This window comes from Schizophyllum commune (assembly GCF_000143185.2).
Source record: "Schizophyllum commune H4-8 unplaced genomic scaffold SCHCOscaffold_1, whole genome shotgun sequence".
Classification (NCBI taxonomy): domain Eukaryota; kingdom Fungi; phylum Basidiomycota; class Agaricomycetes; order Agaricales; family Schizophyllaceae; genus Schizophyllum; species Schizophyllum commune.
The window spans coordinates 2,442,415-2,463,803 of record NW_026089538.1 but is presented as its reverse complement, the minus strand read 5'-3'; the positions used below and the strand labels follow the sequence as shown (position 1 = coordinate 2,463,803).

The 21,389-nt window shown below is 58.3% G+C and overlaps 11 protein-coding genes across 11 annotated transcripts; 5 read left to right on the top strand and 6 right to left on the bottom strand.

Annotated features, from left to right (window-relative positions):
• Positions 1-262: 262 nt before the first annotated feature.
• Positions 263-2,768, top strand: SCHCODRAFT_02661605 (P-loop containing nucleoside triphosphate hydrolase protein; the record flags this gene model as incomplete). The annotated part of the gene is made up of 10 exons (XM_003035030.1): positions 263-425; positions 484-561; positions 614-750; positions 804-932; positions 1,022-1,080; positions 1,139-1,364; positions 1,423-1,695; positions 1,749-2,285; positions 2,344-2,616; positions 2,670-2,768. The coding sequence occupies 10 exons, from the start codon at positions 263-265 to the stop codon at positions 2,766-2,768; spliced, it is 1,974 nt and encodes a 657-aa protein (XP_003035076.1).
• Positions 2,769-3,215: 447 nt separating this feature from the next.
• SCHCODRAFT_02485476 (uncharacterized protein) lies at positions 3,216-3,894 on the bottom strand (the record flags this gene model as incomplete). The annotated part of the gene is made up of 4 exons (XM_003035848.2): positions 3,216-3,242; positions 3,295-3,370; positions 3,421-3,782; positions 3,829-3,894. The coding sequence occupies 4 exons, from the start codon at positions 3,892-3,894 to the stop codon at positions 3,216-3,218; spliced, it is 531 nt and encodes a 176-aa protein (XP_003035894.1).
• A 377-nt stretch (positions 3,895-4,271) lies between these two features.
• Positions 4,272-4,791, top strand: SCHCODRAFT_02606824 (uncharacterized protein). Its single transcript, XM_050344234.1, has one exon. The coding sequence runs from the start codon at positions 4,339-4,341 to the stop codon at positions 4,735-4,737; it is 399 nt and encodes a 132-aa protein (XP_050202945.1). The 5' UTR covers positions 4,272-4,338; the 3' UTR covers positions 4,738-4,791.
• Positions 4,792-5,167: 376 nt separating this feature from the next.
• Positions 5,168-6,418, bottom strand: SCHCODRAFT_02606817 (uncharacterized protein). Its single transcript, XM_003035849.2, has 2 exons — positions 6,090-6,418; positions 5,168-6,037 (listed from the first exon to the last, which is right to left on the bottom strand). The coding sequence occupies exons 1-2, from the start codon at positions 6,339-6,341 to the stop codon at positions 5,420-5,422; spliced, it is 870 nt and encodes a 289-aa protein (XP_003035895.1). The 5' UTR covers positions 6,342-6,418; the 3' UTR covers positions 5,168-5,419.
• A 50-nt stretch (positions 6,419-6,468) lies between these two features.
• SCHCODRAFT_02606814 (uncharacterized protein) lies at positions 6,469-9,355 on the bottom strand. Its single transcript, XM_003035850.2, has 6 exons — positions 9,309-9,355; positions 9,248-9,258; positions 9,140-9,195; positions 8,990-9,092; positions 8,027-8,939; positions 6,469-7,978 (listed from the first exon to the last, which is right to left on the bottom strand). The coding sequence occupies exons 1-6, from the start codon at positions 9,331-9,333 to the stop codon at positions 6,609-6,611; spliced, it is 2,478 nt and encodes an 825-aa protein (XP_003035896.1). The 5' UTR covers positions 9,334-9,355; the 3' UTR covers positions 6,469-6,608.
• An 842-nt stretch (positions 9,356-10,197) lies between these two features.
• SCHCODRAFT_02606812 (uncharacterized protein) lies at positions 10,198-10,533 on the top strand. The gene is made up of 2 exons (XM_050344233.1): positions 10,198-10,450; positions 10,508-10,533. Exon 1 carries the CDS (start codon positions 10,255-10,257, stop codon positions 10,408-10,410), a length of 156 nt encoding a protein of 51 aa, XP_050202944.1. The 5' UTR covers positions 10,198-10,254; the 3' UTR covers positions 10,411-10,450; positions 10,508-10,533.
• Positions 10,534-11,481: 948 nt separating this feature from the next.
• SCHCODRAFT_02525437 (uncharacterized protein) lies at positions 11,482-15,149 on the top strand. Its single transcript, XM_003035031.2, has 14 exons — positions 11,482-11,746; positions 11,801-11,855; positions 11,908-11,972; positions 12,022-12,066; positions 12,116-12,833; positions 12,892-12,915; positions 12,984-13,262; positions 13,316-13,460; positions 13,508-13,605; positions 13,653-13,757; positions 13,810-13,869; positions 13,922-14,162; positions 14,219-14,441; positions 14,495-15,149. The coding sequence occupies exons 1-14, from the start codon at positions 11,700-11,702 to the stop codon at positions 14,793-14,795; spliced, it is 2,406 nt and encodes an 801-aa protein (XP_003035077.1). The 5' UTR covers positions 11,482-11,699; the 3' UTR covers positions 14,796-15,149.
• On the bottom strand, positions 14,990-16,692 carry SCHCODRAFT_02606795 (uncharacterized protein). Its single transcript, XM_050344232.1, has 7 exons — positions 16,506-16,692; positions 16,343-16,455; positions 16,201-16,286; positions 16,058-16,147; positions 15,640-16,006; positions 15,479-15,586; positions 14,990-15,368 (listed from the first exon to the last, which is right to left on the bottom strand). Exons 1-7 carry the CDS (start codon positions 16,620-16,622, stop codon positions 15,131-15,133), a joined length of 1,119 nt encoding a protein of 372 aa, XP_050202943.1. The 5' UTR covers positions 16,623-16,692; the 3' UTR covers positions 14,990-15,130.
• A 207-nt stretch (positions 16,693-16,899) lies between these two features.
• On the top strand, positions 16,900-18,112 carry SCHCODRAFT_02482427 (UMP-CMP kinase; the record flags this gene model as incomplete). The annotated part of the gene is made up of 5 exons (XM_003035032.2): positions 16,900-17,176; positions 17,230-17,286; positions 17,387-17,755; positions 17,805-17,869; positions 17,924-18,112. 5 exons carry the CDS (start codon positions 16,900-16,902, stop codon positions 18,110-18,112), a joined length of 957 nt encoding a protein of 318 aa, XP_003035078.1.
• Positions 18,113-18,301: 189 nt separating this feature from the next.
• On the bottom strand, positions 18,302-19,625 carry SCHCODRAFT_02482581 (uncharacterized protein; the record flags this gene model as incomplete). The annotated part of the gene is made up of 3 exons (XM_050342816.1): positions 18,302-18,459; positions 18,517-19,242; positions 19,298-19,625. The coding sequence occupies 3 exons, from the start codon at positions 19,623-19,625 to the stop codon at positions 18,302-18,304; spliced, it is 1,212 nt and encodes a 403-aa protein (XP_050202942.1).
• A 140-nt stretch (positions 19,626-19,765) lies between these two features.
• Positions 19,766-21,359, bottom strand: SCHCODRAFT_02606786 (carbon-nitrogen hydrolase). The gene is made up of 10 exons (XM_003035852.2): positions 21,139-21,359; positions 20,847-21,069; positions 20,727-20,797; positions 20,627-20,675; positions 20,563-20,578; positions 20,454-20,512; positions 20,327-20,405; positions 20,159-20,257; positions 20,050-20,105; positions 19,766-19,991 (listed from the first exon to the last, which is right to left on the bottom strand). Exons 1-10 carry the CDS (start codon positions 21,304-21,306, stop codon positions 19,900-19,902), a joined length of 912 nt encoding a protein of 303 aa, XP_003035898.1. The 5' UTR covers positions 21,307-21,359; the 3' UTR covers positions 19,766-19,899.
• Between the last annotated feature and the right edge of the window lie 30 nt (positions 21,360-21,389).

The window sequence follows — 21,389 nt, the reverse complement described above, 5'->3', positions numbered from 1 at the left end:
GCTGTGCAGCCACGCGCCCTCCGGACCGGGAATCAGGCTCAACGCGTCTTCGACTTGGACTTGGAGCACTTTGATGAGGTGATACCGTGTGCTGTCCTCCATTGCGCACCTCTCTTCCACTGCTGAGCATTGTCCGTCGCTCCAAGTCAATTTCTCTGAGTCTTCTGCGGGTGAGGCTGACAGTCGCGTCCAAAGTGGAAGCTGATCCTCGGACCGGTGCCCCGATAGCCTTCTGCACATCCTGTCAAGCGCGCTCATCACCATGTCCGGCGGCGGACTCAAGTTCTGGAAGCCAGGGACTGCGGGACCTGGCAGCTCCCTTGACCGCGAGACAGAAACAGAAGGGAATGTGATACAATCTGCCCCTGCGTACGCGTCGCTGTCGATCCAGGCGCAGAGGGAACATCTCCCGATCTACAAGCATAGTGAGTGTGTAAGATCATTGTGGTGGGTAGAGTGAAGCCAATGCGAATGGGTATGTAGGGGACAAGCTACTGTACTGCGTGGAGAAGCATGGGGTGACCATAGTGGTCGGGCAGACGGGGTGTGGGAAGACGACGCGTGAGCTGGGTATATGCTGGCGATCGGGGACTTGCACATTGACAGTACGCAGAGCTACCACAGTATCTATACGAAGCCGGATGGGCGGCGGATGGACGAGTCATTGCGTGCACGCAGCCGCGGCGCGTGGCAGCGACATCAGTTGCAGGGAGGGTAGCGAACGAAGTGGGATCGGTGCTGGGGGACGAGGTACGTAGCTGGGTTCGTTGAATATGTATATGCAGGCTGACCACAAAGGCTAGGTGGGATACACCATCCGTTTCGAGGATGTCAGCGACAAGGAGAGGACGCGAATCCTCTACATGACGGACGGCATGCTCTTCCGCGAAACGCTCGTCGACCCGCTCCTCACACGCTATAGCGTGATCATGGTCAGTTCCTCGTCATTTATTCATCCCTTCTGCGTCCACACAGGCCCGCACATACGCTCACATACTCATCATATTGTCTTTATCTATAGATCGACGAAGTCCATGAGCGCAGCGTCTACACCGACCTCCTGCTCGGCGTGCTCAAAAAGTAGGGTGCGTCTGTCCTCCCTGCGACCCTTTCCAACCTGATGCTATCCCCCTCATAGAATCCGACGAAGACGTCCTGAGCTACGTCTCATTGTCTCATCCGCAACCGTTGACGCGACGACGTTCCTGGAGTACTTCCGCGCGAACACGCCCGCCGGGGACGATGAGGCTGCCATAGCGAGTTTGGAGGGAAGGATGTTCCCCGTGGAGGTGGCCTATCTGAAGGAGCCTGTGCCGGACTATGTGAGGAAGGCGGCGGAGGTGGTGGGGGATATCCATCTGAAGGTGCGGTGTGTGGTTCACACTTGTGAGTTGCGAAAAGCTGACTTGTAACCGTATCCAGCACGGTCCTGGAGACATTTTGGTCTTTTTGACAGGGCGAGAGGAGATCGAGCGATGTTTGGAGGAGCTTTCTGAGCTTCTGCCGACCATGCCCAAAGGCAGGGACAGGCTGGTACCGCTGGCGCTGCATGCAGGTCTTTCGACAGAGGAACAAATGGCTGTCTTCGAGCGGGCTGCTCCGGGAACGCGAAAGGTGGTTGTCTCGACGAATATAGCGGAGGCGAGCGTCACGATAAACGGCATCAAGTACGTTGTGGACAGTGGATTTGTGAAGGTAAGTAATGCCCCCCTACGGCAAGAAACCTGGAATCTAACTTGCATGCCTAGATCCGCACCTATAACCCCACCACAGCTCTCGCCTCCCTTGCCACGGTACCCGTCTCCGTCGCCTCCGCCACTCAACGCGCCGGACGTGCCGGGCGCACGTCGGCCGGTGTCTGCTACCGCCTCTACACTGAAGCCGCCTTTGCCACCCTCCCCCTCAGCACGCCTCCAGAAATCGCCCGGACCGACATGACGACGCACATCCTCCAGTTGAAGGCCCTCGGCATCGACGACCTAATGAAGTTCGAGTGGGTGACGGCGCCGCCAGCAGAGAGCGTCCTGCGCGCGCTCGAAGGACTGGTGGCCACGGGCATGATCGGCGAGGACGGGCGGATGACGCCCACCGGTGAGAGGGTGGCGGAGTGTCCGGTGGAGGTCGGGCTGGCGCGGATGCTGTTCAGCTCGAAGGAGTATGGATGTGGGGAGGAGATTTTGACGATTGCGGCGATGACGGCGATTCAGGATGCGTTCGTGATTCCGGATGGGGCGCCGGGGGCGTTGGCGGAGTTGGAGAGGAGAAAGTTTACGGCGGAGGAGGGGGTGAGCGATAGTTTGTGGTTTTGCGAGGGTGAGCAAGATGCTAACACTGACTGTGTAGGATCATATCACCCTTCTGAACGCCTACAACGCATTCGTGCGCTACGGGAAATCTGCGGGCTGGTGTCGTTCGCATGCGCTGTCCTTCCGTGCTATGTCCCGCGCAATGTCGATCCGCTCGCAGCTCAAGAAGTACATGCAGCGCTTCGGGCTGCCGCTGAAGAGCTGCGAGGGGGATGCGGTGCGGGTGAGGAAGTGCTTAGTGTCAGGATACTACAGGAATGCCGCGCGGTGGATGCCAGATGGGACGTACAGGTCGGTCAGAGGGAATCAGGTACGTTCTCGACTTCTGTCGATGGGGCCAAGAGAGCTGAAGGATGGTTTTAGACGTTACATGTGCATCCGACATCGGTGCTGTTCACAAGGAAACCGCGGACCGGATGGGTGATCTTCCATGAAATGGAGGAGACGAAGAAAACCCAGTGAGCGACAAACGCTAGCGCTTGCGTGCATAATCAACTGACGAGCTGCTTCAGGATACGGATATTGACAGAGATTGAGCCGGACTGGTGAGTCTTCACGCTGACCACGAGCGCTTTCCCCTCATTGCCTCTCAAGGTTGCTTGAGCATGGACACATACAGCAGGATAAACGGACAGGAAAACCAGTGGAGACAATGGGGTCGCTTGCTGGATAGCTGCGCAATGTTCACATTGCTTGATAAAAGGCTTGTGAATTGAATGAGACCGTTATTTCTGTGCCTTCTCCTCGTAACAATCTGGGTGCATTATCGTTCTCAAGCTGCCTGCAAAACAATTACCGGGAGCATCGAGCCGACCCATTGCAAGAGGGGGTTGTGCAGCGACTGTTGGCGCTCGTCCTGCTCCGGGTACTCAGAACCAAAAGAATGATAGACATTCATTCAGTGCCCGTCTAGTACTGTAAGCTATTGAAGAATTCCTATTTTTCTTGGTTAGCCATCGGCATGGGAAGTAGAGTGTTCGCAACATACCCGCTCCGCCTGCAAGACTGCACCCTTGAAGTGCTCTACCTCTCGCCAGCAATCCAGCGGCGTTGTTGGGTTTTTCCTATGATTATCGTCAGATACGAGGCCGAAAAAAATAGCTAGTACACGCACCGATAGCACTCCGCGACAGCCTCCGCACCAGCCTTCACAGTCGGGAAGTCCTTCAGCCCGCGGCGCTCCTTGAAGCGGTCTACCTTCGAGCGGATCTCTTCCAAGTCGCCCATCAACGCCGCGCTGCTCTTCACCCCACCCGCCTCCTCCGCGTCGCCGGCCATGCCGCGCTCGCGGTCGAGGTTCTCCTTCTCGAGTGCGCGCGCGATCTCAGACTGCACATTCTCCTCCTCCGCACGCAAGCGGGAGAGCTCCGAGTTGATGCGCCCGCGGATGTGCTCGTCTATGGTCGCCTGGCGCTCGGGCGTCGGGTCGGTGGCGGCGGAACGATCCGCGAGGGAGTTGACGACGTCGCCGGAGAACTGCGGGAGGTGAGTGACGGGGAGAAGGAACGGCGAGGGGGCCGACCTGGATGGGAGTCTCATTTCTGAATATCTTCTCTGACGGCTCTGCCCTGGACTGGCCGGCACCCATCGCGGCGGAGAGTGTGGACGCGGTGAACGTTGACGGGGAGGACAAGTGATGACATCACGTGAATTCGATCGGTCCTTGTTCCCGTTCCGACTCCCCGGTCCGTCCCCCACCTTGCTCTCGACCAACTCTCGGCGCGATTTTTGGCTTTGTGAAGCTGATTTTGGTCAAGTGGCTGTCGCTCAGCTCGCTCTTAAGAGACAAGCATTCTGAACTATGCAGTGCGTATACACCTTGGTCAATTCCTAATGCACCCCAGGCGGAACTCGACGCATAACGCAAAGGAGAGCTTTCTCATGTGTACCTTCAACTACCAGCCATAACTTGATATCTCGCGGCTACTGATCGTGCCTTGCAAGGGTAAAGGCAGCACAAGCGTAGCATACAAAAGACGAGGTGAAGATAGAGCAAAGGATGCATCTCTCGCAATGATTATCGCCAAACTATATGCCGCGCCGCGTCTCGCCTCCTTCCCGCTACAAGTCTCTCCTTATGATGTCTTTGTCAACTCTATGCCGACTCCTCGCTGTGCTCGTCCGCTTCGCTTGCTCGAATGAAGTCAGCTCTACTGCAGGACCAAAGAACGAAGACCAAACTCAACTGCGCCTCGGATCAATCGCACGCCTCCCCCCACCCGACTCTGACGAAGAGAAAAAGTCAGCGAGCAAGAAGGATGATGATACTAAAAGCAAAGAGACGAGAAGGAGAATGAGAACGACAGCAAGGAAGACGACGAGGATGAAGGACGACAGGGAGATCGCAGGCGAGAGGACAACAGCGAAAGCAAGGAGAACACATAGCGACACGAACCTAATCTTCCTTGAGCGAATACACCTTGAAAAATAGATGCAACGCGCCAGCGCGGAGCACCTTAAAGTTGGTCGGGAAGCGGAAGTCGGCCCAGGTGTAGAGGTTCAGCGTCACGTTGGATATGTCGACCTTCTTCAAGTTTCTTTGTCGGTCTCGACGCGGAAATAGACAGTCACGGACGCGACGCGTCCGTAATCGAATTAGGATTACCTTCTGGTGTTATGTCACAGTTGACTTCTGGTCACGTTATCGTTACTGTGACCACCAGGATGTTGAAGCCCCAGTCGAAGGTCTACAGCGCTGCGTCTCCTGAAATGTGTAGAAACGGCAAGATCACAGCAGCTTGCGATAGTGTCGACATCCCGAAGAGGCACATGAGACGCTATATCACGATTGAAGCGTGTAGCAGTGGTGTGATAAATACGCACCTTCGAAGTTGAGTTGGCGAGTTCATTCGCAAGAAATGCACCGAGAACACAACATAATTACTCAACAGAGCGACCGACATTACGACAGTGGCCATTCGGAGAAGCGTCCCTGAATCAATCAGTATCCGAAGAAGGCTATTCCGTTCGCAAAAGTCCATGGGGTCGACATAAACCACAAGAGGGTCAATAAGGGTCAGTAAGTATAAGGCAATAAGGTTAGGTCCGTTAGTTTCGTACAAAAGTCCATACACGTCCTTCAGAAGTCAAAGAGTACAGAGTTCGTTGCACGTCTATCGCGCGACCCCGATGTTCTTGTAATCCGGGACTGGCTCGGGCAGCGGTGGGGGAGGATTGCTCGCGGTGCGCTCTCGCTTGGGCAGCATATTTGCTGCGAACGATGATCCGGACCAGCGCGGGTGGAGGAAGGTGTGGTCCCAGGCCGGCAGCGAGAAGAGCCTCGAGTTGCGGTGCGCCTCGCCACTCGCTGTCGAGTACATAGACGCAGAGCTGGCGGCAGAGGCCTTGCTTCGAAGACTATGGCGAGGAGCCTCCTTGGCTTCGCTGGCGAGGTCGCGAGAAGCCTTGGTGGACCGCAGAGGAGGTGGGGTGCTGGTCCGGCGCGGAGCAGGGGGAGGAGGTGGTGGCAAAGGGGTGCTGACGTCGGTCTCTTCATGAACATCGTCGAACGGCGACTCGTGGGCGTCATCCTTGGAGGGAGGCGAGGGTGGGGGCGTCGGGGGACGTGCAACGGCATGTGGGGAGTGAGGCTTCTCATCTATGGGCGCGAACTTGATCTTGCGCGACTCAGGCAGGCCGAAGAGCGGGCGGTATGAGCCCGCTGCTGGGCCGGGCGTGGAGAATCGGCCAGCGTTACGCTTGGTATTCTCGGAGAGCTGCTGCTCCTTCTCCTGGTGGGGGTTAGCGCGCGGGGGTGACTAAAGTATAAGAGCGGGCGCTTACCGCCTGTTGGCGCTCCTTGAGCTGCTTGCGCTTGATCGAGCGCCCCCAGAGGATCCAGGCGGCCGTGATGATGCAGGCGGCAGCGGCGCCCGCGCAGATGCCGCCTACAATGGCGCCGATGGGGACGACCTGCCTGTGCGGGTGCGTGGATGTCGCGGAGGCCGTCGAGCTCGGGTAAATCGTCGTCGTCACGATCTGTGGCGCAAGCACCTCGTAAACAGACGTCGGGTTCGTCACAGAGATGTAAGGCATCGCGGGGTCGTGGGGGTCGTTATCAAGAGACAAGAGGCAGGCACTGCTCAAATTGTACTCAATGGGCCTCTGATCATCTCGCCTGGCCCCCTGCCTCGAGGCAGACGCCAGGCGCGCAATCTCTCAACCGGCGGATCCCCAGGCTATATTTGTGTGGGCGCGCTGTCTGCATGCACATCACACAAGTCCGTATACCGAGACGCGTACAGGGAGCTGCATGTTCACTATATAGGCTACACACTGCAACAGCATGATAAGTACACAAGATCACTCCTCCATCGCAGCAAGGGCAGCCTCGTTCAGCGCCTCCGCCTCCAACATAATCTTCTCCTCGAGGGCTGCCACACGCGCCTCTGCCTCGCGACGCTCCGCGTCCAGCTCCGCATACCTGCCCTGCAGTCTCCGCTCCCGTCCTTCCAGGTACTCTGTCTCCTCCTTGAGCGCCGCCACGCGACGAGGGCCCGCAACCTTCTCGTTCGCCAGAAGCTTAGAGAAGCTTTCCAGCTCGATCTTGTGGTGCAACAAGCCGTCGAACGCGTCCATGACGCGCTTCGACAATGCCCCAGATCGCGCCTGATAACCGCCGAGCTGCACCCCAAGCTTCTTCTCTGCCTTGCTCGCCTTCTGTGCACCCTTGGTCATGGCGTCCCGGGCTTCGGCGAGGAGCGCGGCCCAGCCCCAGGCGCGCTGCTCTTCGGTGAGAGAAGAGGGCTCGACGAACATATGGCGCTCCGAGTCGTAGGCGAGGGATTGCCGGACGACACCCCAAGATATACTGTCGTCCACCGGTTCGGCCTTGACGAGCGCTAGAAGGCCATCGTGTAGCTGTTCCGGGGAGACGCCGTTGAAGCCGACGAGGGAAGATAATTCGGCATGGACGGCAGCGCGAGCCGCGTCCATGCTTGCGTCGTCGGGTGGCACATATGTGGATTGCGTATATCCTGGATGCGAAGTGCCCGGAAGAGGGTGCGCAATAGCATCGTGAGCTAGCAGCGCGGCCATCTCGGCATTCACCAAGCGCTGCGCAGCAGCCGTCTCCGCATCCTGCTCATCCTCCTCCAGACTGAGTCGCGCCAGGAGATCCGCGGGGTCGACATTCGCAGGCCGCGGGAGGCCGAGCTTGACGGCCTGCGACCGCCGCGCAAGCGCCTTGCGCTCCTCCTCTTCCCGAATCCGCTGGAGACGTGCATCGCGCTCTGCCGCATCCTCCTCCGACATCGGCACCTCTGCACCCTCATCTTCCTCTTCCTCATCGGGCACCAGTAGCTCGAAGTTATTCTCCGGCTTCGGCAGGCTCATGAAACCAGCGCGAAGCGCCCGCTTCGTGGACGTATCCCGAAGTCGCTTGTCGCGCGGGGTTTGCGCAATCGCCACGGTGCCATCGACGTTGATGGACAGGTTGTCCCGTGGGGTGCGAAGGGGAGTCGCACCGATGGCCGAGCCATCAGTTAATTGGGCTTCGCGGGGAGTCGCAAGAGGATTTGGGGTCACAGCAACTTGGTGGCGAGGTGTAGCACCTTCGAAGCCAGTACCGCCTCCCGGACGCTCGTGCATGGGGGTGTTCTCGTCGCCGAGAAGAGGGGTCTGAGCCATGGTCATATTGCGAAGATTTCTGGCTTCAGACATGATGGTATCCTCTGTATAGATTGTTAGTTTAGTGTTGGGTAAAGTAAATGAGAACATACGCTGAGCTGCTGTGCGAGGTGTTCTTGCCATCTTGGCGCTCTCCAAGCCATCGTACTCTCCAAGGAGGCGACCGCTAGCTTCCGTGCCGCCTTCGACCAGAGCCTTCGCGTTCTCGCTGGCCATACCAAGCTTGACGATATCCTCCAGCTCTGCCTCTCCGACCTGAGCAGGCGGCAGCATGAGCTTGCGCCGCCGACCGATAGAGTCCGCCTCCTTGAGCTTCTGAATCTGCGCATCGCGTGCAGCGACAAACTTGGTCTCCTTGGGACCGTCCTTGTCGCGGCGCTGGCGCTTTTTCCGCTCGGCTTCCTCCTCGTCCGGCTTACGCTTGTTCTCAAGCCGACGCAGCGACTGACCCACAGGCGCCGCAGCTATACGCGCCTGCTCCTCCGACGTGTCATAGAACCCAGCCGCAGGCTTCTTCTCGAACGGGATATCCGCATTGTAGTCCATCCCCTTCTTCTTCGTCTTCGACCGCATGATGATGCCCGCCGCCTTCAGCTCGCGCTTTTTCTGCAGCACGGCGAGGCGGCGCGCCTCCTCGAGCTGCCGCTCGCGCGCCTTGCGCTTCGCCTTCTTGCCCTGCGTGTTCGCGAGGCGCGCGCGGGCCTCGGACAGCATCTCCTTCTCGTCCTCGTCCATGTCGATCGGGTCCGGCCGCGCGGGCTTCGTCTCGGGGTCGGGGTCGATCTCGCCGGGGCGCAGGCGGCGGATGTCGGCGGAGGTGGAGGGGGCGCCGCCGTCGCCCGGGCCAGCGAGACCGAGCTCCTCGTTCTCCTTCGCCTCGGCCTCGTCGAGCAGCTTTTGGTAGCGCTCGAGGCATTGCGTGGCCGTGCGACCGACGATCGGGGCTATGGTGCGCCATTGGGTAGGCATGAGTTTGGCGAGGTGGAGGAGCTTTTCGTCTTCCGTCTGGAGTGATTGTGAGCATTGAGGCCACCGGTATTCGCTAGGGAACGCACCTTCGACCACTCCGTCTTCTTGATAGAGGGGTCGAGCCATTCGTACCAACGCGCCTTGCACTGCTTGGGCGTCTTCCGAACCAGCAGAGACGAGATTCGGGCCCTTCAAATAGTTCAGTAACCTACCCAGTATATTTGCCAGCCACGCACCATTGATTCTTGCCATACTTCGCAATGGCCGCCTTCAACACCTCATCCTCCGTGTTCTGTCAAAACGCGTCAGTTTGCGCCTTGTGGAATCCCTTTCGTTCCATTTACCTTCCATACACCTATGTAGCATGTCAGTAAGCAGTTTGAGGGGGCAGATGAGGTTACTTACCGCCCTTTATGATGATTCTCACCATCGTCGTCGGCGTTCAGGACAAGTTGACGGTGAAGTCAGTCGAAGCTGATGACAAATAGTAACAAAGCGACACGTGGGAAAGTACGCCCAAGTTCAACTGCGTCCTTCCCGCTTTGCTCGGTCCCTCACCCTACATCGCTGTGATTGTGAGGCTGCCCTACGCGCTCGGACGGTCATACTAAGACTACACTCTTGTGCAGTCAACTTCGTACTTCATAACGTCTGCCCGTCGATCTAAGAGCGCGCTAGCCATGAAATTACCTGACCGACCCCGTCGACCTTTCATGTCAGAACAACCTTTCACTACATAACCGCAAGAACGACCTCCAACTGCCCATGAACCCGGAGTACTTTCCTCCGGCCTGGCTGTCCGTACGACTCGGCCTCCGTCGCTCTGTTATGCTCGCTCTGCGTCCAGCGCGCGCAGCAAGGTACGCATGCATGAATGCACTTCGCCTGTACCCTCCAGGGCGCCCTTCCACATTCTCGCTGTACCCTAGGGCATGCGTCGTCTATTGACACAAATAGGTAAGCATACGGTGATGTGGATGAGCAAATGTTGCCTCTCGTGGCCTGGCTTCTCTTCTAGGTCTGCTCGACTGAATTGTGGTGACCCATGCGCTGGCGGCGTGCAGAAATGTCTACAGCCTCCGCTGGTCTTGTGTCCGTTCCATGCGGTGCGCACGCATCTGCTCTGTATTCTAGCTTGATCGTCAGCGTGGACGGGGGAGTGCTACGATGGGCTCGGAGAACAGGTACGTTTTCCGTGAGCGAACTCCATTCGGGCTAATTTCTTGCGCCTCGCTCGCAGCCGTTGAAAGGGCGCACGACCTTGCTATGTCCAGTATGTTTCCTCTTCGGTGCAGCGACGTCAACCTCTTCATGATCGAGCGTTGAGCGGGCATCGTCTGTCCATGTTGATATGGTCACAGGTTTGGAGGATTGCGTGAGCTGCGGTCATCTCGTAGGCCACGCCTTCAGCTCCTACTCTGTCTGCCGACATCCCCAGCGCTACTCCTATCTCCTCGCCTATGAGAGATGCCGGGCATTCAGTCGACGGCCCCTTGGTGTGCTGTAACCACCCCGCAGGGATTCCAGGGTTGAATAGGGCTTCCCGAGTGCGTACGTTGGTTCATCTCGATAGAACTTCCCTCATCAACTATCCGCGTCAACAGTGCGTTAACGGGCATGCTACGAACCGGCAATGTCGGCTGTTTCTATTCACTTACCCGACGCGAAGAGGAGAGCGACCGACAAACGTTTACGAGTGGACTTGGAGAGTAGCAAGCTTGTTGGGAGATTCGCTTCGTTGGAAAGTCCGTATCGTATCTTCCCCAAAGAAGTATGTCGAGTCCAGAATTGTTGCTTGCCATCTGCAGATATTTAGGCTGTCTTCGGTTCACGACCATTCATTCAAGCTGCGTCCGTCCAAGGGAGCGAAACGCCTCGGAATAGGCAAAACATCCGCCGAGGGGGATCCTCGGGAACATACGCCAAACCATTGGCATGATTGTGCGCGAGGAATGAAGTGAACTTCGCATACACTCGGCGAGCCATCGAAGGCGGACGTCGGGGACTGTCAGCGCATGCCCGGGCCGAGTGCAAGGCACATGGTTTCAATTCTCAGAATCCGGCGATTTTGGCGGTCTGGCAGTTGAGCGAGTTGATCGCCGGAGAAGTCCCGAGTTGTGTTCAACTTCATCTGTTGACCAGTGCAGGGGCAAGTTCGCGCCGCACCAGGCGCGCTGGCTCGTATCAGAGGAGGTGATGGATGGGCTGCGTTCAGCTGGCTCTGGAAGCGCAGCGGGGCTTACGGTAGTGTACCGAAGAACCCAATGGTAAAATGAAACGGTCGGATGGTAATCGGACGGCCAGGCCCAGGCGAAATCAGGGTGATGAGGCGATAGCAAGGCGAGCTGGAATGAAGGACGGATGCCGTGGCTGCCTGCTGGTGGAGGAAATGCCGTTAGTACGCGGGACGTGGGGGGTCGGCTGGGGCGGGGAGGGGGAAGCGAGAGCGGGAGTGAATGGGAAAAAGGAACATGACGCGGATGCCGGCGCCGGACGACGCCGGCGAATCAAATGAAAGCCCGATGTGACGCGCCAAACAATTCCTCGTTATTTGCCGGTGGTCGCCTCTTGCGCTGCTTGTCTCCCGCTTTCATCTTCCTCGCTCCCCGCCCGCCCGCCCCCTCGTCGTCCACCTCGCCGCGCACGTTCGCCCCACCGTCCGCGCGCACATTCCGCATCGCCAACACACTCGCGATCTTCGTCACACATCCGGTCATTGTCGAGTCTCCGTGCTTTTGATCACCGTCCTCCGTGAACTTTGGGAAACCGGGAGTTGCAAATATCCATTCACCGCCAATGGAGCCTTCGCCAACCGTCCCTGGCCCCATCGACTCAAAGGCGGGGTACGTCCTTGATCTCAGCTCCATCACCCCAGCCCGTACCAACAGCTCTTGCAGAAAAGTGCCCGTCGTTCGTGGGGCCCGCGCGTGCAACACATGTCGGAGTGCAAAGGTACATACATCCTCCACGCGCCGATCGAGCAAACCTGAGCACCGCAATACAGATGAAGTGCGTGGGCGCAGGAGAGGAAGGGGGAAAGTGCCAGCGATGTAGGCGCGCAAATGTCGAGTGCGTATCAGGCGCCTGCCGCGATGCGTCTTTGTTGACCGATCAATAGATGCGTTTTTGAGAAGCATCGCCGCGGGAGGAAGCCTGGTAGCAAGTGTGTATTCCCTCTCCAGCCCCGATCGCTGAACTTTGACCATAGTCAGGCTATCTGAGGCGTCCAAGATGCTCCGACGGCTTGAGAAAGGCCTCAATAGCGCGAAGCTCAAGTCCCACAGTCAGGAGGGCCTCGCGGGTGGCTCGGAAGGGCGAAGCCCATCTCATCAAGGAGATCCCTCCTTCGGTACACACTTTCCTGGAAATCAGCTGCCGCCCCTGAGCCATCTGTACGAATCTGGCGGGCACATGCCGGACGAGGACGACGCCGATACGTCTAAGCCGAACATATTTCCTCGCAACCTCGTGGAGAACAAGCGAACCTTCTTCAGTACTATTCTCAATCCGGCGGACCAGAGTGCACCCAGCCAAGCAGGGTCACCTGCATCCCAGCCAGAGGGTTTTCCTCCTTCTCCGCCCCGTTTGCCGCCTCTTGGCCCCGACGCTCTCCGCGATCCTGTCGCCGCCGGTATCTTGGACGAGAAGACAGCCAGCGATTTCTTTGACATGTTCTATCTGCGTCTGAATCCCTTCATCAACCTGTTTGACCCGGAACTGCATACTGTCAACTATGTCCGCAGCCGGTGTCCTTTCCTGTTCACCACCATGTTGATGGCCGGCTGCAAGTTCTTTGCGCCCGAGAAGTACAAGGAGGTGCAGAAGCTGGCCCACGAGTTCGCCGTGAAAGCGTTTGCGGAGGGTTGGAAGCGCGTCGAGGTCATTCAGGCCTTCGCCTGCCTCACATACTGGAAAGAACCTGACGATACGGTACGTCCCGCTGACTTGCTGCCATAGAGTGAGCGCGCTGATTCCCGTCTTCTATCAGCGCACATGGACCTACATCGGCTACGTGAGTCCATCTAGGAGCTATTCAGCGTACCAGAATCTGATATGCCCTCTTCCGGCGACGTTTTACAGGCGTGTCGTATGGCCGTAGAGCTCGGATTGAACCGCTACATTCGTCATCGGCCACCCCATGAAAGCGACATGCAACTGCTCGAGCGCCGTAACCGGGAGCGCACCTACCTCGTGCTCTTCGTCCACGATCGGAGCCTGAGCACGCAAACGGGCAGGCATTACATGCTTCCCGACGATGAGTTCATCCGCAACTCGACGACGTGGCACGATGAGGGGGCTGGCGCGCTACGACCATCGGACGTGATCGTATCCGCGTTCGTCCAGTTAAGGCGCCTGGCGGTACGTCAGGGCTTCCTTTTGCGCGCCCATCAGTCAATGCTAATTGGGTTCAGTCCGAGACGACGGAAATGTTGTACAACAACAAGGGTGGCGGGTCCCATGGTGCGCACGCGGACGTCAACTACGACATGGTCTTGCGCGGGTGCAACAGCAAGCTGACGCAATGGTCTGAGCACTGGCAGCATGAGATGCAGCGCGGTAAGTTAGTTGCCTTACGAGCGCATAACCTTCTGACTCTGTCTTAGCGAACGGCGCCCCATTCCATTTCTCCTTCCTGAACTTCTTCCGTCTCTATGTTCGCCTCTTCCTGAATTCCTTTGGGCTGCAAGAATCTATGATGCCGGTAGGTCATCCTCATCCGCGCCTATAGCATATACTTACGGTTGTCAGGGGAGTCACGTTGCGCCTAGCCTTCAAACATTATCGGCATGCTGCACTAGCGGTCTTGATTCCCTCAAAATTGTATCTCACGATTTCGCGGCGACGAAGATGCTCGTAAGCCCTTTACGTTCTTCCGATAAGCTGTTCTAATGGGCGTTCCGCCTAGCGTTATGGCCAGGATTCTATCACCGTTATGACGGCCTACGCTGCCGTGTTCCTACTGAAGGTGAGGAATTCTGGCAAACACCCGCGCGGTGCTGGCTAACAACGATTTTTAGCTGCTACGAAACCCGAACACGATGGCTCAACTGCAAGAGGGCAATGCGCAGGAAATACATGCGCTGATCTCGAGGACAGCGGACGCTTTCGCTGACGCCTCTGGGTCGTCCTCCGCGTCGGAAGGAACCGAATACCATGCACGCTTTCTACGGAGTTTGCTTCAGGCCGACATGATGAGGGCACGTCAGGCTGAAAGGGACCGCTACGACCGTAGTCCCCCGATCGACCCCCGATTCCAAGGTAGATCGAATTTCTGACAGAACTGGGTCGGGACGAGCTGACGCCGACTGCTCTAGCTGGCCTGCCCTCTGCACCGCCGTTGTCTGACGCCATGTACGCGCCGCAGCCTCAGGCGGCGCAGCCGCCTGACGCATACGGGCGGTACGCAACGTCCGTGCTGCCGACGCTGCAGGACGCGCAGTACATGGGCGACGCGCGGGGCATGCCGATGGACGATCCTTCCCGGTACGCTATGTCCTCCTTCACCACGTATCCACAGCACGCTTCAGAGATGGATCGGTGCGGCCTGCGCTCCTTCCTTTCTCCGGGCGGTTTGTTAATCCTCTTTTCAGGCAGTACTGGCGGCAGATGTTCATGGATATCGGGTTTGGGGATACCGGCTTTAATGTTACGACCGATGCGCCGCCGTTTATGGAGCAGCCACAGCAGCAGCAACAACAGCAACAGCAACAGCACCAGGCTCAACACCTGCAGTCGCTGTCGATGCCTCCACCGATGTCGTCGTACTCTCCGCACGGCCATACTGCCCACGCTCATCATCGTCAAGGTCTGCCTCAGCACCTTCAACCGCACCCCATGATGTCCCACCTCGGCCCTTCGTACCACCCCTCCGCCTCGCCGTACGGACGCTAATAGCAGTTGAGCTGCTCATTGTCTGCATTCCTCGTCATCATCCTTCCTCATGTTTGCTTTCCGAACTGTAACTAGTAGTAGAATTGTTCTGTGATCTGTCTGGTCTGTTTGTTCGCTATCGCATCTTGTACGCTTACTCGTCGTCAGCCCCTTACCTTAATATCCTTGTGTAGTCTAATTTATTGTACGCGCTCTAGCATCGCAAGTCAGGACTTGTAATTCCCTAGCACGAATATTCTGAATCGATGTATACTTTGTGTAGATCAATCTGGTGCTACTTAGCAGACGCGACTTCGCTCGCCCGACGTCCCCACAGTCGAACTCTGAGTATGAGCCTACTTCTCCGCAGACCCGATAGGCATGACCACGAGGGAGCGTCCTACGGCAGCGGCTATGCGCGGGACCCCGCGTGTGGCGAGGAAGTCGAAGTCGCGTACGTAGTGGGGTTTTGCGGCGATGGCCAGCTGGGTCGGCTGCTGGGAGAGGTAGCCGAGGTTGTGGACATGGAGGATCGCGCCGGTTGCCGGTGAGGACGACGATATGGCGAAGAACTCGGGGTGAGTGTTGCACCAGCTGACGGGGGGCGATAGGGCAGAATGCGGCGATGAATGGGGGCAGGGAGGGAAAAGAGGGAAAGGGAAGGAGGTTATTAGCGGTTAGCGGATAGAATGGGCCGCGCGCACCGGAATTTGCCCCCTTGGGAGAATGTAGGGCCAGTTCTTAGCGGCTTGCCACCATACAGTTTGGTCAGGTCCCATATGTGGTACTTGTTCCCGGTGACGGAACCGATTCTGCGGACAGGGTGTGAGTGGGAGAAGGAAGGCTAGGTGAGTCTATCACCGACATGTCTGTGGTGTCCCTGCGCCAAGCGACGCTTGTCCATGTCGTGTCCCCGTTTCCGATGAGGGCATCCCCCATAGCGTACGGCTGGACCAGCTCGAAGACGGTGCGCCTGTCCGGCTGTGGCTCGCCCGGGTCGTCTGACCGCCAGTCGACCATGAAGATGGTGCCGTGAGTGTCGGCTACGAGCAGCTCCTTGCTGGTAGCGGGGTGCGAGCAGAGGGTGGTCAGCGGGTGCGCGTACGAGATCTCGTACGCGGTCGGGGGCGTGCGGTCTTCGGGGGGCATGCTGGCTTCCGGCATCTGCGCGTTCGCGCTCCCGTCGTCGATGCGTTCGGGGTACAGATCCCAGACGAGGACCGTCTTGTCGCCTTTGTGGCACGGTCAGCCGTGCCGAGAATTAGGCTCGATGGGATGCTTACCGCCGCAGGTAGCGACATAACGGGTGCTGTCGGCGGGGTAGCCGCCCACGAAGGCAATAGAGTTCACGCCACCGTTGTGGCCGGTCGAACCTTTGCAGGGATGAGCGAGAAGCGCAGGATGGGTAGGAAGAAAGGGTTTGTACCTGCACCGAAGTTGTAGATGCATTCATCCCGTCCTGCTAGTTTGGACAGGTGGAAGAGGCCGAAGTCGGCGGAGCCCGCGACGAGGCTAGTAATGGTGAGGACGGGGCTGGGCGCGCGGTGGTGCGGACGAGACTCACTCACTCTATGCGCCATTCATCGGACACGGAGGGCGAGACGGAGCCTGTTGACCATCCTAGCGCTGTTACGCGTGCGCCTAGGTGGAACACGGCGAGGGGGACGATCGTCTTTTCTGTCTGTACGCGCGATTAGATGTGGCGCGAAGCGAGTGATTTATTTCGCGCACTATTTGCACGATGTGGACCGAGTGCTCGCCACCGAGCGCGACGAGGTCCGCGCCGTCGTCGGCCTGGCAGCAGGAGAGGACATAGATCTCGGAGTCGAGGACGTGGGTGAGGTCCATGATGGTCGTGTTGGGCGGCGTTGCGCTTGGACGGACGCGTTGAGCGCGCGTTGTTTGTTGTTTGCGGAGCGGCAAGTGACATGCCTCCTGCCTCCTACCCGCCACCGTCCCCCTTCGCGTTCATCGCCGTCGCCGCCGCATCCGCCGCCACCTTCTACTACGTCGTCAAGCAACGCGAAGGCACCGCCCCAGCATCTCAGTCTAGGCGCCTCGCGGATAATCCCCTCATCCCCGTCCGTCACCGTGAAGACCAAGTTCAGCAGAAGAAGTAGCGACCATGCCCGCCATTTTCGACAAGATCTCGCAGGCGCTGCATAAGAAGAAGGACAAGAAGGAGGAGGCGAAGGAGGACAAACCGGCAGAGACGCCTGCGCCGGCGGACAAGGCGACTGACCCTACGGAGGCGAAGCTACACGAGACGAAGCCCGCTGAGGAGACGCATCCTGCGGAGACCAAGGCTGAAGCTCTTGAGGCCGCGAAGGATGTACCCGCTGGCCCTGTCTTTGACAGCAACAAGGTCACCGTCATTTTCGTGCTGGGCGGGCCCGGAGCTGGTGCGAGTCTATCATGCTCAATGATTGAGAGATCTCTCCTTACACGTCCTCAGGCAAGGGCACCCAGTGCGCAAAGCTCGTCGAGGAGTTTGGCTTCTGCCATCTCTCTGGTACGTCTACTGACCCTACACTGTTTGCAATCCTTTCCCCGACCGTACACGTTCACCACAACCCATTCCGTCGACCCATCATCTCACACCTCGTTTGTAGCCGGTGACCTCTTGCGCGCCGAGCAGAACCGTGAGGGCTCCCAGTACGGCGAGCTCATCAAGACCTGCATCAAGGAGGGCAAGATCGTGCCCATGGAGGTTACGATCAAGCTGCTCGAGAACGCCATGGGCGCGGCAATGAAGGAGGCGCGCGAAGGCGAGGGGTGGCAGGACGGCAAGGGCCGCTTCCTCATTGACGGGTTCCCGCGGAAGATGGACCAGGCGCTGAAGTTTGACGAGTCGGTCTGCGAGTGCTCGTTGGTGCTGTTCTTCGACACGACGGAGGAGGTCATGCTCGAGCGCTTGTTGGAGCGCGGGAAGACGAGCGGGAGGGACGATGACAACGTCGAGAGTATCAAGAAGCGCTTCCGTACGTTCCATGTCCGTTTCTTTCGCTCTCCTTTGCTCACAGGTCGTAGGTACCTACCACGAAACTACTATGCCCGTCATCGACCATTACAAGTCGCTCGGCAAGGTCGCTGTGGTACGTCACTTTCACTGTCTCTCCTGAGTGGCTTTTGGCCGACACTCGATGCAGGTCGACTCCAGCGCACCCGTAGACGAGGTTTACAAGGGCGCAGCAGAGGTCGCAAGGAAGGTCTTTGCGGGTGGCTTCAAGCCAAATGCGCCTGGTGCTGCAACTGCTACGGAGGCTGCCCCTGTTGTGCCGGGGACCACACCAGAGACTACAGAGACCGCACCTGCGACCTCGGAGGTCACTGCGTAATGCACTGATCTTGTGCGGACTGATGACCAGCGAGCATCTGGGATAGAGGAACAGTCTAGGTAGGAATTCAAGTGTTGGATATATAGCGATGGATGCAAGGTATCCAGGCAATACAGTGTAGCACACCCCTCGCGTGGGAGGCGGAGCAAAGCAATAGCTTTCCAGTACATTCAAGCAAAAGCAAGCATCTCAGGCATAGATCAAGAAGCCGCCCGCGGATGTTGCGCGCGCGGCGACGGAGACGACGCGTCCGCCGGGTTCTACGCGCGAGATGGCGCCGTCGGTGCAGACGATGTGCGCGTCGGGGTCGATGTCGTCAGGTAGCCATTCCCAGCCACCGCAGCGAACTATTGAGTGCATTGTCAGTTAGAAAGGAAAGGGGGCTAACAGGAGCAGATACGCACAGTATTCCACGACAGGGTCTCCTTTGCCTCCCTCCACAATCTCCCCGTCATCGTCGTAACGCAAGTCGATGTGCTTGCCGTCCTGGTATGCGGCAGACAGGATCTTCCATATACTGTCCACAAAGGCCTCGCGTGTCTCCGGCGCGTCCCAGGTGATGGTATGGTTGACCATGGGCCGTATGACGACCACATCTAGGGAAGGCACCGTCTGCCCCCTCGCCCCCGCCAGCGGCGCTATCCTGAACATCGGTTCCAGCCTATCCACATTGATAGCAGACAGAAAGTAGATGAACGGCCCGGTGAGATCCACAATGGGATCGATCTTGGTCGACTCCGGGTGGCGCACGAACGCGCGCTTCGCGGGGTCGTACACTTTCACGTACTTGCTGCCCGCGGCGGGGAGGATCTTGGCCTGCGCGACGTACCACTTGGCCGCGTTCTGCTGCGCGGCGAGCTTGAAGCGCTCGATGCCGGGGTGGGTGGTGCGCAGGGATTCGGAGGTGTCGAGGATGGCGGCGTGCAGGGACGTGGAGGTGACGACGCAGGAGACGGAGGCGCGCGGGGGCCGCCGGGCGGAGGGCGCGGCGGAGAAGGTGGTGATGGCGAGCGTGAGGGGTACGGTGGGGCCGCTGGCGAGGAGGGATTTGACGGACTGGAGCTTGTAGGCGGGGTCTTTGGCCGCGTCCTCGCTGGTGGGTGGGAAGAGGGAGGAGTACATGGCGTTGGCTGTTGGGCCATGCTTAGCTCGGAGAGAAAGAAGAGTGTGCGCGCATCGGCTAACCTGTACCGACGGGCACGAGAGCGAGGCAGAGGCGGAAGTGCTCGCCGGCCTTGGGGCCCGCGGCAGGGTGGGCAGACAGCTCAGAGACGATGTCGTTGAGCGTGCCATCGCCCGATGCGAGGATCACGTCGACGTCGTCCTCCGCGCCCGCATTCTCGAGGGCTTCCTTGACGATAGCAGCAGGGTGCAGGTCAGGGACAGTTAGATCAGTGGCAACGACCTTGTCGGGCGTCCTGCCCGCATCTGTGAGGGTGGGGAGGACGTGCGCGTCGACGAATTCCTTCGCGGTCCTGTCACCACAAGCAGGGTTGTAGATCAAGAGCAGCATAAGGGGGGCGCGTCAGTGTAGGCTGTGGTGATTCTGCGACGGCGGTTGGACGCAGGCCGCTCGACATGGTCGCGTTCAGTGTATGTCATGATGTGCAATCATCCCTCGGTGCATCAGGACATCCATCACTGACGCAACCACCGGCGAATATCCATAAATTGCCTTTCCAGGACATACCACATTGCCGAGGTTGTATTCACGACCAACAAGCAGTCTTACATTTACAACTGTGTACTTACAGGTATACCGTCTCAGTAGCCTTACATTCCACCGCCTATTGGCCGGCCGCTACGTCAGGGTACACATCAAAGCGCCGCTGGGTGTTGACCGGAATACCAGCTCGCGACTCGTCGAAGACTTTGGGGTCTGGAGAAAGGTGGTTAAGCCTGGATGCGCGAAGAAAGCGAAGAGGCACAGCGCTCACCTATGTCAACAAAGACAATTTCCTCTCCTTCGCCTGCTTCTGCTACGACACGGGCCCTGGTAGAGCGTCAGGAGGAACTCCTTGGTCACACGACAGGCTCGTTACTCACATCGGGTCCACCAACATCGAGTGCCCCCATGCGTGGTACCCGGCCGATAGGTCGCGAGCGGGACTACACATAGAGAAGAACACCTGTTGGTCAACGGCGCTGCATACTTGCGTCAGCAAGCGGGCGCACGACAGCACGGGAGTTGTCGAAAGATAGTCATGAGCTCACCGTGCACGCTGCAGGAGTTCCCAATGCAGAGGTCCCGTCGTGAGGTTGAAGGCGCCGGGGTAGATTAGGACTTGTGCGCCTGCAAAATGCTCAGTGATTTTGGAATACAAGAGGTATGTGGACTTGCCCTTCCGCGCGTTTATCATGGCCAGTTCGGGGAATCGGACGTCATAGCAAATTCCGAGGCTGCTTGGCTGTCAGAATACAGGCATACCGTCCCTCATGTGAGGACGGACCCGATACGTGCGAACTCTGGATCTCGTCAGTGAGTAAGATTCCTTGTGGCAAGATCATACTGACCTGTATCGAAGTAGCCCAATGAGCTACCTCCCGTAAGGGTATCACTTTCCTAGCAAGCCCTATTCAGTGTGAGCCCGAAGACTCCACAGACCTTACTCACCCTAAACGTGATCTTCCCCGGTATGTCTATATCAAAGAGGTGGACCTTCCGATACAGCGCGACCAGCTCCCCTGCTGCACCATGCATCAGCGAACACCATTCCACTCGTGCCACACCTACCCTTCGGGCTGTACACCGTGCAGGTGTTGTAGAACGTGTCGTCTGCTTTCTCGGGGATGGTGCCCCCGATGAGCCAGCTGCCTGTCTCTTTTGCGACGGAGGAGAGCATCTGGACACTTTCGGAGGTGGACGAGGAGACATCGTAGGCCTGCCCGGGCACGTAACCTATCTTCTCGGCGTAGATGGGGAAGTGCTGCGCGCCGTAGGGAGAGTTGAAGCATTCCTGGGAAAGGGGGGGGGGGGGTTGTCAGTCAGCGCTAAGTTAGCTACATTGCGGGAAGATGTTGCATACGGGGAGGACGATGAGGTTCGGCTTCTTGCCGTCCTTGCCAGCGGCTGCTCTAAGGACCATGTCCCGCGCATGCTTCAGGTTCTCGGTCTTGTTCGAGCCAATCTGGCCCAGCTGCACCAGCGCGAGGGTGAATGGCTTCAGAGCTGGTGCCTTGCTTAGGATGGACATGGTGTGGATTAGCGCTAAGCAGTGACAGGGTGATTGCGAGTGATGAGTCGAACAGTGATGTTGCCTGAATAGGCTATTTCTAA

What these genes read in the sequence shown, in the direction of transcription:
- SCHCODRAFT_02606824 (XM_050344234.1), top strand. Translation starts at nt 4,339, where the DNA reads ATGCCGCGCCGCGTCTCGCCTCCTTCCCGCTACAAGTCTCTCCTTATG.
- SCHCODRAFT_02606817 (XM_003035849.2), bottom strand. Translation starts at nt 6,341, where the DNA reads ATGCCTTACATCTCTGTGACGAACCCGACGTCTGTTTACGAGGTGCTT. An exon ending in TCAAGGAGCGCCAACAGGCG is followed by an intron (nt 6,038 to 6,089) that starts GTAAGCGCCCGC and finishes AACCCCCACCAG; the next exon opens with GAGAAGGAGCAGCAGCTCTC.
- SCHCODRAFT_02606814 (XM_003035850.2), bottom strand. Translation starts at nt 9,333, where the DNA reads ATGGTGAGAATCATCATAAAGGGCG. An exon ending in AAGTATGGCAAGAATCAATG is followed by an intron (nt 9,093 to 9,139) that starts GTGCGTGGCTGG and finishes AACTATTTGAAG; the next exon opens with GGCCCGAATCTCGTCTCTGC. An exon ending in AGAAGACGGAGTGGTCGAAG is followed by an intron (nt 8,940 to 8,989) that starts GTGCGTTCCCTA and finishes CAATCACTCCAG; the next exon opens with ACGGAAGACGAAAAGCTCCT.
- SCHCODRAFT_02606812 (XM_050344233.1), top strand. Translation starts at nt 10,255, where the DNA reads ATGGTCACAGGTTTGGAGGATTGCGTGAGCTGCGGTCATCTCGTAGGC.
- SCHCODRAFT_02525437 (XM_003035031.2), top strand. Translation starts at nt 11,700, where the DNA reads ATGGAGCCTTCGCCAACCGTCCCTGGCCCCATCGACTCAAAGGCGGG. An exon ending in GGGAGGAAGCCTGGTAGCAA is followed by an intron (nt 12,067 to 12,115) that starts GTGTGTATTCCC and finishes GACCATAGTCAG; the next exon opens with GCTATCTGAGGCGTCCAAGA. An exon ending in GATCGACCCCCGATTCCAAG is followed by an intron (nt 14,163 to 14,218) that starts GTAGATCGAATT and finishes CGACTGCTCTAG; the next exon opens with CTGGCCTGCCCTCTGCACCG.
- SCHCODRAFT_02606795 (XM_050344232.1), bottom strand. Translation starts at nt 16,622, where the DNA reads ATGGACCTCACCCACGTCCTCGACTCCGAGATCTATGTCCTCTCCTGC. An exon ending in CATCTACAACTTCGGTGCAG is followed by an intron (nt 16,148 to 16,200) that starts GTACAAACCCTT and finishes ATCCCTGCAAAG; the next exon opens with GTTCGACCGGCCACAACGGT. An exon ending in TCCCAAGGGGGCAAATTCCG is followed by an intron (nt 15,369 to 15,478) that starts GTGCGCGCGGCC and finishes GCCCCCCGTCAG; the next exon opens with CTGGTGCAACACTCACCCCG.
- SCHCODRAFT_02606786 (XM_003035852.2), bottom strand. Translation starts at nt 21,306, where the DNA reads ATGTCCATCCTAAGCAAGGCACCAGCTCTGAAGCCATTCACCCTCGCG. An exon ending in CACGGTGTACAGCCCGAAGG is followed by an intron (nt 20,798 to 20,846) that starts GTAGGTGTGGCA and finishes ATGGTGCAGCAG; the next exon opens with GGGAGCTGGTCGCGCTGTAT. An exon ending in GAACTCCTGCAGCGTGCACG is followed by an intron (nt 20,258 to 20,326) that starts GTGAGCTCATGA and finishes GCAAGTATGCAG; the next exon opens with CGCCGTTGACCAACAGGTGT.